Consider the following 14,908-nt stretch of genomic DNA (forward strand, 5'->3'; position numbering starts at 1 on the left):
GAGACAACATCTTAGGCTCTGTTTACACTGATAAAGTTACACATTTGAGACAGAGAGTCTTAGGTTCTGTTTACACTGGTAAAGATAAGCTGTATACACAATCCCAATTCAATACTCCTCTAAAGTAAAATCATTTTTTTAAATAGATTTATTCAAGATTCCAAAAAGCAATCGGACCATATTATGTCACTGTTGTGAGCAATCACTGTTGTGAGTTAAACCATGGCCAAAAAACTAGCAGACGGCTGTGTTTTGCACCATTCTGCAAAACACACAAATGATGCATTCATTGCCATGAATAAGATGCGACACAGCAATCTGCTATGTGACATCACATTGAATGTCGAAGGTCAAGAGATCAGAGGTCACAAATTGGTACTAGCCTCTTGCAGTCCATACTTCCATGCAATGTTTACAAGTGAGTGTACCTCATATTTTTGTAAAAAGTACTACAGTAAAGCCATTATTAAGGGGACACCTTTTCTGGACCAAACAAAGGTGTTGGCCTCAGTGTTAAAACATGTGTTTCACAGAAAAGTGTCCCCTGAGTAGAGTTTGAGTCCCAATTGAGGGATTTTTTCTTGTTATTTAACTTTAACTGTTAAAATAAATTATATTAGTATGTTTTACAGTTCTAAAGCCGTGTCTACACTATAAAACTGTGACAAAAAAATGTAATGTGCCCATATAATTATATGGACACGATGATGTCATATCTATTTGGGCATATCACTACCATATTTGGGCACACTAGTTTGATCATGGAGGAATATTTCCTCCATGGTTTGATATTGTAGCCAGAGGTTTAAAAACATTTGTTAAATAACAATTTAAAGCATAGTGAATTTGATTGTCTACAATTCTTTCCATTCTCTTGTCAGATAATATGAGTGAATGTCATAGGTCAGAGGTTACACTTCATGACATAGATTCAGAAGCTGTTGCTAAGTTGATTCAATTTGCATATACTGCTGAGATTGTTATCAGTGAAAAGAACGTCCAGGTGAGTAGTCCTGTGATTCAGTCACTACTGTAATTATATTCTCGCTTTCGTTTTGTCTGTCTTAAAAAATAGTTAATCACCCGCAATCGCCATAAAGTCTTACACATTCAATCTACAGTCTTTTGCAAACACAAGCAAAGCTTACCTAATTTATTTTTACGATATTTTTTTTTACCCCCATATCACTAATAATAATGTATGATTTTTCAACATTGAATTATGTCACCTTTTCACATTGTATGTGATGACTCTTGTAGTTAAACTGTACTGATCACCTTTGTTCTCTTTGTATCCTAGTCTCTTCTTCCAGCCGCTAACCTCCTCCAACTACACAGCGTCCACGATGCCTGTTCCAAGTACCTGCTGTCGCAGCTAGAACCTTCTAACTGTCTCGGTATACGACGCTTTGCCGATACTCATGCTTGCCACGACCTCTATCGCTATGCACATGACTTTGTTCTACGTAAATTCAATGAAGTTGTAAATTCAGAGGAATACACTCACTTGCCATTATCAGAGGTAATTACTCAAAGCCCATACATTCTGTGTATCAATCATGTGACATTTAGTAACGAATAGAAACAACTCTTTTGATTTTCATATGTCAGGACATGTTCACACCTTCATTAAACAAAGTTTAATAAATTAAAAAATTGTACATTTTCTGTTTTAGGTTGAAGAACTTATGGGGAACGAGGAAGTAAACATTTCAAACGAAGAAGACATTTTTAACGCTGCAATGCTGTGGATTAACTATAACCAAACAGAAAGAAAACAGTATATAGCAAAGGTATATTAACAGTCATAATAACCAGCAATTTTATTTCAAATCTCGCTTGAGGTTCCACGAATTGAGAGCCCAGAGTTGCACAGGTGTCTGCAAAACAAGCTATCTTGAGCAATGGCAATGGGTTATAGGTCATGTAGCATCCTCTTCTAACTTCAACTTTACTTGAAAGAAGATTTATACATCAAAACTCATTCTCTGCTTATTTATTTAAGCATCTTTATTATTTGTCTTGCTAAATCTCTGTCTACACTATCAAACTTTATGTGACAAAAAATGTGATGCCTATATATGGACATGATGATGTCATATCACTATCATATTTGGACATATCACCACCATATTTGGACACATCACACTTTTTTTGTCAAACTAGTTTGATAGTGTAGACAGAGCTTAACAGATTAAATCAACCAAAATGTATGATAATAAAAGAACATTGTTTTTCTTAAGCTCTTGCGACATGTCCGGCTGCCTCTGCTATCCCGAGAGTTCCTGGTCATGAACGTAGAGAAAGAAGACGCTGTGCAATCAAGCTTAGAGTGTAAAGACTTGTTAATAGAAGCGATGAAGTATCACTTACTGCCCGAACAACGTACTTCGTTACAATCCGTCCGCACACGACAACGACAAAACACTAAGATGATTACGGTCCTGTTTTCTGTTGGTATGTGTCAGTATTTTGGACAGTGTGGTGGGATGAGTAAATATTAAACAATTTGTAATTAGATAGATAGATGATAATGAACTATTAGAAATTATAGTACCATAACAAAATATTTTCTGAGAAAAATTTTTTGTCTCGAAAAACATTTTTTCCTGATAAATAGCATTTCATTTATTTTGACTCCATAATGTGCTGTTATTAAGATGCACAGTACGTTGAATATTGAAAATATAAGTAAAACTTACCCAGAACTCGTACCTTGATTTACCTCAAATGAGACTCCCAAAGACATTACAAAATGTCTGATCTGATGGAATTTTGATCTTTTGGATTCTGGATTTTGAGACAAAGCAAACTCATTCTAGACTATTTCTTTATGATAGGGGGCGGTAGTCTCTTTGCTATTCACAACGAGTGTGAATGTTTTGATCCGCGTAATGACTCATGGTTCAGTATCGCACCGATGAACGTACGTAGAGCCAGGCTGGGCGTGGCCGCTGTTAATCGTTGTATTTATGCTGTTGGTGGGTAAGTGTAGGATAAACTTTAAAGTCGTGTGTTCATCAATAAACATTTAGCAGTGGTCAATTGCATTGTATTTCTATCTCTAATTTAATCATAAACATAGGCCATAGCTAATGTATTGTACTACTACTACTGTACAGTCACCTCTCTCAATATCACCAGACAGATGGCCTAGTATGTATGGAAAATCTGGTTGGAATCTGTTTTTAAAAATGAATTTGGGACCTTTTGGACCTCAAGAAAAGTGTTTTTTTCAGAAATTATTGAGAGATTTGACTGTTAACTGACCTTTTAGTAATATTCAAAATAAACATATTTAACTAACATTGCTTTCATAATTAGATGACTAGCAAATAGATACTTACTTTATTTGGATGAATGCAATAATTTTGTATGAAATGCGTTTTCTAAATCATCATACACTGTGTTTGGGCTAGCTAGTTCATTTCTTCAAAACTCCTGTTTCCTACTACTGTAGGTATGATGGCTCCGGGGATCTGTCTGTTGTGGAGTGTTACAACCCAAAACTTAACACGTGGACAGAATGTTCGTCGATGGGAACCCGTAGGAGCTGTCTTGGTGTCGCTGTTCTTAATGGTCTTCTGTACGCGATTGGTGGTTACGATGGTGCTTCATGTTTAAACAGTGCTGAAAGGTATGACCCGTTGACGAATACGTGGACCTCAGTTGCTGCTATGGCAACCCGAAGAAGATACGTTAAAGTTGCAGTTTTAGGTAAGTTGTGGTTTCTGCTTTAACCATCCTCCCTCAATTAACCTGCTCCTGGTACTCATTTTTTTTTTTTTTTTTTTTTTTCTGGTACTCATTCTTCCTTTCACGCTGTCTTCCTAAACTCCTTTCCATCATGATCCTTTCTAAATGTAAGACTATAATATATAATGCTTATAAATATAAGTACAGTTATTTTGTCTTTTAAAAACAAGTTTGAAAATCAAGCACAAATCACACAATGACTGCTGTATGCCGCCCTCTATAACACATCTAGATTAGCGCTCTTTTAAAGTCTAGACACCATTCTAATTGCTACTTAATATAGTATACTATGTGTGCGTTCCACAATGTATTTTATGAGGTACACCGCTCACAATACCAACAAGTTTGTATTATCGCAATAGGTTCATATAAATTTTATTTTCACATTTAAAAAAACATGAAAGAACATAGGTAAAGTGAAAACACATACATTATTGAAAACAATGAGGCTAACAGTGGTATGTTAGAGGTCAAATTATTTATAATTAATAACTAAATTTAACAAAGCCATACATTGATGGATAAACAGTCCGCACACGACAACGGCAAAACACTAAGATGATTACGGTCCTGTTTTCTGTTGGTATGTGTAGGTTCATATAGTTTTATTTTCGCCTTAAAAAAAACATGAAAAAACATAGGTAAAGTGAAAACACATACATTATTGAAAACAATGAGGCTAACAGTGGTATGTAGAGGTCAAATTATTTATAATTAATAACTAAATTTAACATAGCCATACATTGATTGATAAACAGCTGCTGTCTGTGTCCCTAGTCATGCACAAGATGTTGAAGTCGATAGAATACTAAATGATGCACTCTTGCAGATGCATAATGCACACATTAAACAATAATCAAATGCATTGTTTTTCTAAGCACAACAGGGGATTTCCCTAAACATGCTAGTGGGCCTATCATGTGCCTAGCACTGCAGTAACACATGCACATAAGTACATGAATTCAAGGATCATCTTACATTCCAAGATGCGGATACCATACAGTGAATGTGCACATTAATGTCTTAGATTCAGTAGGCTACAAAATGTGGTATTATTCAATTCAGAGTCACAAATTGTTCATTAGCAGCATGGAAATCATTGTGTCAAGAGATGCTAATGAAAATAAAATTTAGCCTTCATGTGTAATCTAACTTTTTTTTTAAATAAAAAACGATAGATTTCTTGACATTTTGAGTTAGTCAGGTTATTTTTAATACTACTGTACAATTTTATTAGTTAAATGCAAACATGTAATGAATTAAATGTACTCTTGAAAAGTACATAAATGCACACATGTAAACAGACTTGCCCCAAGTCTGTATTTATTGTCTTTTTTTTTTATTTATTTGTTTTTATTTCGAGTGCGATTTTTGTCTGAAAATACAGACTTGTGAAACACGTATAGAAATCGACTGTTGAAATATAAAATCGTGTTGCCAAGTTGTTTTGTTTGTTAATTGTTTAGTCCTGGCCTAGGCCTCCTTCGTAGGCCTACTCAACTTGTACGTATGACCTGCCAAATAAAACACCAATAAGGTAGGCCTCATACCACCACCGGCACACAACAGGGCTACACAGCCACACAGGACAGGGTCTGGGTGGGAATTACATCAAGTTATCTCCGCATAATAAATGATCCATTCAATGTTTGATTTGCGGAGAAGTCTATCATATCAAGACGAGTTTTCATGTTCTTGGGAAAAATCCCATTAAATGTTTACCAGACTACTACTAGGCATATAAAATCATTTCTAGCCTTCAGAAACTTTCATCAATGTACCCAAGTACACATTGTCTAAACGTAACATAGCGCATGCGCATCATCTTAGTTGTTGAGTCTTTGAAATTCTGAAATATGAATATTAAAACTGCGTACGAGTGAGTAGCCAATGGAAACTAGTCAACTGGATAATCGTATGCACCAAGAATTCTTGAGAATGCAAATACATAAATACACAACATGCATAACCAAATCCTACATGCTTTTTTAAAATGAACCTTGTGAAAACTGTAAAATTCACCGTTACACTGGTTTGCGCAAATTGTTGCTTAACTATTTCTTTTATAAAGTATAATAGTAATGTCGTAGACTGAATTATTCAAACTTAACTAGAACAGTGTAATAATATAGTTCATAAAATTAAGTGTTATTTGACGATGTTCAATTTTAGAGCTTGGTTGTTAAATTACGATTTATACATTTATACAACGTTGTTATACCTTACATTACAAACTTTGAATGTAATAGTGAGAATTAAGAAACGATTATAGGAGTAATAATTTTTGATAATGGTTCGGTGTAATGAGGCTGTTCCCGCAACTGCGGGAGGACACATGTTTTTGGAGCGCCGATAACTGAGTTGAGATTAATAACATCCGTTATTTATCTTTATGCATCTGATTGATTAAACCTGTTAAACTTCAAATTTTAGATTGATATTATTTTGTTCTAAGTGTTTTGCACAAGTGAGATTTGACAACAAAATTGGAGGATTACCGTGGTTTTTTGTTTCATTGCTGTTGTGTTCTTCACCTTGAGTACGGATATTCATAAATAAAGAATACCAAATTGCAACCAATCTTTTTATTGTATCGTCGTTACTTCTGGTGTGTGCGTCCTGACAAGACATAAGAATAGAACCCGAACGACGACAGTAATACTGAAGCAGACTATGTGCATGTTGAGCTAGTTGATTGTCTGTTTTATTTCTACAAATGCATCTTACGCTTTGTCTACACTATCAAACTAGTTTGAAAAAAAGTGTGCCCAAATATGGTAGTGATGTGCCCAAATATGGTAGTGATATGTCTAAATATAGTAGTGCTAATATAGTGCATATATGGGCACATCACATTTTTTGTCACATAAAGTTTGATAGTGTAGACAGAGCTTAGTACTCTAGTGTTTTGTAGTTGTTACATGTGGTTTCACCTCCATGGTTTGATACCAAAAGTATACATAGTCATATTCATGTGTATTAATTAATTTGTTAATTCTTGTTCCTTGGTCAGATTCACCTATTCCACTCTTTTCACAATTCCTGCCAGTGCACAGACCCTTATGTAGTTCAGGTTCAGTTAATGCCTGGTGTATATGTTTGCTGAAACAATTATCAATGTATTGTAATGTAGTGAGGTGTGAATTTTTCACAGTCAGTGCACTATTTCTATGTACTGTCGACTGAATAATTTGTAACATGAACCCTTTGTTATTGTTTGCTTGATATGTATGCTATTGAGTTTGTAGGTTCACAGTAGGCCCATATACAATTTTATTATTATTACAACTTATTTGCTTGCTTTGTGCGAATTTTCTTATAAATATTTTTTCCCCGTTGTGTGTCTTATCTCCATTCGTGTGTTTTTTTACTGCAAGTTTCCATTTTGCCAAATTATATGTTTGCGTAGTTTGTATTTCCGTAGTATTTATCATCATTTTTACATCCGTACCAAATGTCTGTAGTATTAATTACTATGTTCTGTCCTGAGAACCCTGGATACAAACTAATGGGAAAAACAGCTTTAGGTTTCTGCTGCATAAAAATAACCAGTTAAAAACGGTGTGAATAAATTAACTCCAATTTCTTGGGAGCAGAAACAGGACAATTTTGTACTAACCGGTTAAAGGGCAGCGCAAAATAACCGGTTAAAAACACCCATTCAATTCGGTGTTTGAACGTCATTTAACCAGTTATTGCTGGGAAACTTTCAGCTGCAACACAAAATAACGATTATTTGAGCTGCTGACCTTGAGTCAACTATACTGCAGTAACGTTTGAATTAACCACCAGGACCAATTGCATTTTTTAAATAATCGGTTTATCCGGCGCTATGCAGCAGAAACAGACCCATAGAAATCTAAACTTACTATCAGCAGACACATTGTAGAGAATGTTTAATTTGATTAGAACATGAAATATCATGTTACTAAAATATATGGTTTCAAATTTCCTTTTGTCTAGGATGCTATTGATTACAATACAACAATTACAACTGAATGCACTAAATCATAATCACTACTTTTTGACTGCATGTTCACAACTCTTTGAACTTGTTTGTAAAGCTCTGTCTACACTGTCAAACTAGTTTGATGTACCCAAATATGGTAGTGATATGGCCAAATAAGACCAATTCTGTACCATAAACAGGTGACATTGCATTTGAATATCATGTGACCTCCAAACTTTGGAATTCTCTGCCATTTGCATCACCATGAAAATCAAACAGGTGTCAATGTAATGTTATAACATTATGTCAATTTATTAGACAAACAATGCATCATTTAGAGGCTTGCAAATGTGATATGGTGGCGAAATAAAACAGCTGTCGTCGTTCAGTTTATCCGGGGAGGTACTGTATACCTCGCCTCCCAGCTACAGGTGGTGTTGAAAGATTCATTCATTTATTGATTTCAGAAATTATTGTAGACTTGCTTTTGAGTATGTGTTTCTTCTGTTGTCTATTTTGTTTCTAAAAATAAGCACTGAGAAAATGACAATGTTGTGAATATCAGTGGCTGGACCTCAATGGAGATGCAAAAAGCTAATACAAAGTTAGACATTATTACAAAGAAGAGTCAAATTAGACTTGCTTGTGATTATGTGTTTGTTTCTGCTCTGTGTACTATTAAAAATTCTTCTACTACTACATTTCATTATAATATGACAAATATTTTTGTTGTAATAATCACTTTTTAACTCAATCAAAAGCAGCTTGTGTGATATTTTTACACTAGTTATCTATTTGTATGTGTATTGCAAAATTTAATTTATAGATAAGACAGAAGTGAAACAGTATTTGTATCTAGCAAGTGAAAATCCACAGTTCACAGGTCAAAAACTTTTGTAGATTTTGGATAATCACGTTTAAATAACAGTAAATTTGCATATGTAAATATGTTTCTGAGCATGAGCAGAATGATATTATGAAAATGTTGTGTTTTGTCACTTGTACGATTGGGGAAAACCCCAGAATAGATTTTTGTGGTGATCAATATGTTCATATATGATTGTGTCCCATAAAACCCATAAGTTAAGGCCAAATGTTTCAATTTGAATGAAGGTTCCAAGTTTTAATCTTGGTTAATTGAGCGACTTTGTCTTTCTCATCATCATCATTTCTAAATTAATTAATTTTCAGTACATCACCGATTCAGAATTTGTTCTGTGCCTGTTTATTATTTATAATTTATAAATCTAAAGGCAAATTACTGAAAATGACGATGCTGTGGTTATCAGTAGCTGAATCTCAATGGAGACACAAAATAAAATAAGCAATAAGCTAAAAGAAAGTTAGACATTATTACAAAGGGTTTTAAAAAGGCATGGTGATCATAATGCATGCATAACGCATTGCATAATATCCTTTGTTTAAACAGACCTACATAACTATGAGGCATATAATAACAGTACATTCCTTTGTGTAATACTAGCATAACAACCTGTACATTGTTACTATCATAACAACCTGTACATTGTTACTATCATAACAACCAGTTTAATGCAGTACATTTTAAAGCATGTAAAACTGCAGTCAGTTCAACAATAAATGTTTTAATTTTATGATTCAGGATATCATATGTATATCAATAATACCAATTTTTGTTTGCAAACTGAGAAATGCTCACTAAAGTTTGCTAGTGTAGACTTCTGCAAAGTTGCTTTCTTGCATTTTGCCAAAGTTTGTCAACTCTAGTTTGTCAAGTCTACTAGCAAACTTTAAAAGCACTTTTTGACAAACTCAACATTTGCTCAAGTTTGCCATTGTAGACTATGATGTACTTAATGGATAACTAGGTTTGCCATTGTAGACTAGGATGTACCTAAATGGCTAACTGGGTTTGCCACTGTAGACTAGGATGTACCTAAATGGCTAACTAGGTTTGCCAGTGCAGTGTAGACTAAGATGTACTTAATGGATAACTAGGTTTGCCAGTGCAGTGTAGACTAAGATATACTTAATGAATAACTAGGTGTATCACTGTAGACTAGGATATACTTAATGTATAACTAGGTTTGCCAGTGCAGTGTAGACTAGGATGTACTTAATGGCTAACTAGTTTTAACAGTGTAGACTAGGATGTACTTAATGGCTAACTAGTTTTAACAGTGTAGACTGGGATGTACTTAAATGGCTAACTAGGTTTGCCAGTGTCGACTAGGATGTACTTAATGGCTAACTAGGTTTGCCAGTGCAGTGTAGACTATGATGTACTTCAATGGATAACTAGGTTTGCCACTGTAGACTATTATGTACTTAATGGCTAACTAGGTTTGCCAGTGTAGACTAGGATGTACTTAATGGCTAACTAGGTTTGCCAGTGTAGACTAGGATGTACTTAACGGCTAACTACGTTTGCCAGTGTAGACTAGGATGTACTTAATGGCTAACTAGGTTTGCCAGTTTAGACTAGAATGTACTTAATGAATAACTAGGTTTGCCAGTGTAGACTAGGATGTACTTAATGGCTAACTAGGTTTGCCACTGTAGACTATGATGTACTTAATAGATAACTAGGTTTGCCGTGTAGACCAGGATATACTTAAATGTATAACTAGGTTTGCCAGTGTAGACTAGGATGTACTTAAATGGATAACTAGGTTTGCCAGTGTAGACTAGGATGTACTTAATGAATAACTAGGTTTGCCACTGTAGACTAGGATGTACTTAATGGCTAACTAAGTTTGCCACTGTAGAACAGGATGTACTTAAATGGCTAACTAGCTCATATGTTCTTCTTTTTAAGATGGTTTTCTATGGGCAGTTGGTGGATATGACGGTTCCACACATTTATCCAGTGTTGAGAAGTACTGTCCAGTGACTAACACATGGCTTGCAATTCAAAACATGAACAACAGAAGAAGTAGCATGGGAGTTGCAGTTGTTGAAGATGTTCTGTATGTTGTGGGAGGCAATGATGGTGCATCATGTTTAAATAGCGCAGAGAGGTTTAACCAAGATATTAACATGTGGGAGCCTGTGACGCCGATGACAACAAGAAGGTTAGTACAGTCATCTCTCTCAATACCGGACACCTTTGAGCTGGCCAAATATGTCTGGTTTTCTGGAAAGTCTGGTATTCACAATGTGTTTTCAATGGTAACAATGGATTTGGGACCTTTTGGTGTTCAAGAAAAGTCTGGTATTGGGAGAGTTTCCGGTTTTCAGAGAGTCTGGTATTGGGGGAGTTTCTGGTTTTCAGAGAGTCTGGTATTGGGAGAGTTTCTGGTTTTCAGAGAGTCTGGTATTGGGAGAGTTTCTGGTTTTCAGAGAGTCTGGTACTGGGAGAGTTTTTGGTTTTCAGAGAGTCTGGTATTGGGAGAGTTGACTAGCATTGCTCAAGGTTTTCATTACATGGTTCAAATCAATTATCAACCTAATTTGTATTTACTGAATTTAAAACTAATTTATTATAATTGCTTTCAAAACAGATTTACTGGTACCATAACATATGTTATAGCATACATACAAAAGAAAATTATGTAAATTAAAATAATAATAGTATGCGATATGAAGTGTATATTTTAATTATAGTTCTGATGATGAGAATAGATTTCTCGAAATAATAAATTTAAGATTGTCTGCATTTTCATTAAATGCCTTATGATATTGAGTCTTACTAATAATTTTGGTGATGTTATACATGAAATGTATATTGATGTTTATAATGGAAATGGGGATAATAAAAGTGAACAATACAAACACACAATACAAAGAGAAAACTAGATTTGAACTCGTAACTTTGACGAGTTCGGGTTATCGGCAGCGCAAACGCCACGTGCACGTCATACGTTAGAATATTGCGCACAGAAAAACGATTATGCCATTGAAAAAATGTTAGTGTGCTCTCTATTTTGTGTCACGTCTAAGTATATAGAGTATACACTATATACTGTATACGTACTACATACAGTGCAGAATAGGTGAAAATAAGTGACCAAAGTAATTGACGCTTTTGAACATGATGGCGTCATCACAATTTTAAAAATGGTAAATCATGCGAAAGATAATTGATTGACCTAGACAATATAAAAAATGGGGAGAAATGGAATACGGATAAGTAGAGATGCGCTCTATTAAATGTGATGAGCTATATTTTATATTCGAGTGACCATACGATGACGTCACAATGTTCAATTAGCCATATTGATGCATGATCTGATATCTACAACTCATCTACTTGTAATAACAATAAACTTTACCATGTAGTTTAGAAACTATGACTGTTTAAAAAAAGGCATAATTTTGACGATTTTTTTAACTTTTCCATCAAAAACGCACGCAAATTATCCAATTCCACGTGCTCGTATGATGTAATATTAAGTCGAAATTGTTTAAAAGTTGGTAAAATTACTAGAAAAGGCTGGAAAAACATAAATCATGCGAAAAGATTATATTTTTGGGCTACATGCGCACACGCGCGTAAATTAATTGCGCGTGCGTGGGAATTTTTGAAATGCTCAAAATGACATGAAACGCGTAGAAAGTTGATTAGAAGTTGATTTTTCGCATTTTTAAATTTTAAACGCGTGTGCGCACGTAACTTTCTGTGAAACATGCCATTTTTAATCCATAGAAAGTTTGCGCATGATATGACTTAAATTTTCACCAAGTTTCAATACAAAATGACTTTTGGTTTTTAATCTATGATCAATCATTGAAATTCATAAAATCGCGCGTAACTTCGTCAAAAAGCTTGGCTGCACATCTACAGCTACAGGTCAATCTTATGACAAAGTTATACAATCTTATGTTGGCCAGAATTAGAGATAAGCTGCGGACAAAATTCTGGGAAAGAAAGAAGAATAAGATAGAAAAAAAAAAAAAAAGATTGTGACAAGTGCGGATAACCAATAAAAACTTTGGTCCATAATAGTTAAAATATTTCAGCATGACATATGTCAATTCCAAAAATTGATTATGTGATAAAAATAAATTACCTCTTTTCACTGACAAGCATCATTATCATAAAGCTTCCACTGATGCTTCATGTTTAATCGAGTTGAAATACATTACGTGGTTATTATTACAGAGTGGGAATAGTGTTGCTCCTTTGTAATTATTAATTATGTATAAATTTTAATATTATTTTAGAAGCACACACGACGCTGTGGCGTTAAAAGGTCATTTGTACGTGATTGGTGGCAACGACGGTAGCAGTAGCCTAAACGGTGTCGAACGCTACAATCCAGTGACGAGGCGATGGAAGGTTCTAACCAGTATGAGCTCTAGAAGAAGCAGTGTTGGAGTCACAGCCACTCAGATATATCCACTTACAGAAAACAAAATGGACTAAATCCAATTCCTTATATAATCTGTTACATGTTTTTCTAGTTTCAAGATGTATTGGCCCCCAAAAACATGGAAAATGAAGATTAATAAATCCGACTTTATATAGGCCATTTGCAGTTTTAATAAAGTTATTCACTTACTGTAAAAATAAATAGTTATTTCACTTATAAAAAGACGTTTAATTTTAACCAAAAAAAAAATTATTATTATCAGTATTTTTTGCTTTAAACTACATTTTTTTCAGGTAAATAATTTTTTTTAGATCCAGTTTTTGGTCAAAGTGAATAACTATTATGTGACAATAATATATAATATATCTTTAAATGTTACTGCACCAAATTAAGTAATTTAATAATAAATTTTAGCTGCAATATTTCAATTGGTGCGAAAAGTCAAACTGTGTTTACCTTGCTTTCAATAAATGGTAATTTCTTAATGCAATATGTATATAATGACTTCATAACTATACTTACTGTATAATGCTCTGTTCTTAAGAAATTGTGCCCTAAGGGCTTCCGAAGAAAATAATAAATAGTAATTTCTTAATGCAATATGTATATATGGCTTTATAACCAAACTTACTGTATAATGCTCTGTTCTTAAGAAATTGTGCACTAAAGGCTTCCGAAGAAAATAAATAGAGAAGCAATATTGTATACAATCATGATGGGGTGTCTAGAAAACTAAGATCTAGAAAACTAAGACATAAGATATCTTAGTTTTCTAGATCTAGAAAACTAAGATATATTAGGTCTTAGTTTTCTAGATCCGATGATGGGTGTCTAGAAAACTAAGATCTAGAAAACTAAGACTAAAGATATCTTAGTTTTCTAGATCTAGAAAACTAAGATTTTTTTTTAATGGTGGGTTGTACCATAACTATATCAGAGGTAATGTATTTTAGTGACTTTTTTAATGGTTAGAATTATATTATTCTATTACCACTAAAGGGGGTTTATTTCTAAGATGTGGTTTTCAGTAAACAATTTTAGATTTTCTGGTGGTACATACAGGCCATTCTTGCCTACACATAATATACATACACACAATTACAGTGTAAAGAAATGGCAAGTATTTCATCCAGTTGATTTGAAACAGACCATTTAATAAATATTTATTATTAAATATTTTCAGTGATTTATTTAATAATGTGCTTGCTTCTTGTACTTATCTACTAGCATATTACATCCATGTAATAAACAAATAAATTTAAATTTATAAAATTTTTATTTAATGAGTTGTTTGTACTCTTGTCTGTTTTTTTTTTTTCAAATTTTATTAACGCCACTAAATTATACTGCAAATTAATAAAGATCAAATTAATACGCCATAAAGCATCCGAGTATATTGTGGGGAATAGTATATAAAATTACATAGGGAGAACTGATAAGACCTTTTCTTTGAAATCGAGTGAAACCACTATAGCCGAGTTGTTAGTAAGCTGGCAGGAATAACTGTGGGCTATCACGGTCACGTTAGGACCCTGGGATACTTCTGCCCATGTTGCAAGCCGTCTAAAACGTTTTACCCTTAATATTAGACCGAAACAGCCCACTCTGTCGCGGAAGTTAGTTTCAAAAGATGTTTAAACTAAATAATGTATTAATTATACCAATTAGGATGGTATTTATTTAAATAAACGCCTCCCCAATTCTACTTGTAGTAGAATTCCTAATAGTGTTTAATGTTTGGTAGGGCGGAGGTAGGGAGGCGGAGTTCATTTGAGGGATCGGTGCTTATTCGAGGGATACGTTTAATGTTTTTGTGACATTTATAATCAAATAAAATCCTCTAATTGATATGAAAAGTTGGTAAATTGTAAATAACCGTCCGCTGAATGCTACTACAAGTATAATTGTG

At 34.0% G+C, this 14,908-nt stretch overlaps 1 protein-coding gene across 1 annotated transcript in view; it reads left to right on the plus strand.

Moving 5' to 3' along the window:
- LOC144834825 (kelch-like protein 17) overlaps positions 1-14,271 on the plus strand; it is a 107,295-nt gene extending 93,024 nt beyond the window's left edge. The window contains exons 2-10 of the mRNA XM_078689780.1: positions 315-418; positions 882-1,003; positions 1,301-1,522; positions 1,677-1,793; positions 2,244-2,457; positions 2,841-2,985; positions 3,461-3,717; positions 10,503-10,758; positions 12,851-14,271. Coding sequence (XP_078545906.1) covers positions 315-418; positions 882-1,003; positions 1,301-1,522; positions 1,677-1,793; positions 2,244-2,457; positions 2,841-2,985; positions 3,461-3,717; positions 10,503-10,758; positions 12,851-13,052 — 1,639 coding nt within the window. The 3' untranslated portion in view covers positions 13,053-14,271. The remainder of the gene's footprint in view (positions 1-314; positions 419-881; positions 1,004-1,300; positions 1,523-1,676; positions 1,794-2,243; positions 2,458-2,840; positions 2,986-3,460; positions 3,718-10,502; positions 10,759-12,850) is intronic.
- Positions 14,272-14,908: the final 637 nt, after the last annotated feature.

Source organism: Antedon bifida, chromosome 2, assembly GCF_963402885.1.
Source record: "Antedon bifida chromosome 2, ecAntBifi1.1, whole genome shotgun sequence".
In the NCBI taxonomy this organism is placed as follows: Eukaryota; Metazoa; Echinodermata; class Crinoidea; order Comatulida; family Antedonidae; genus Antedon; species Antedon bifida.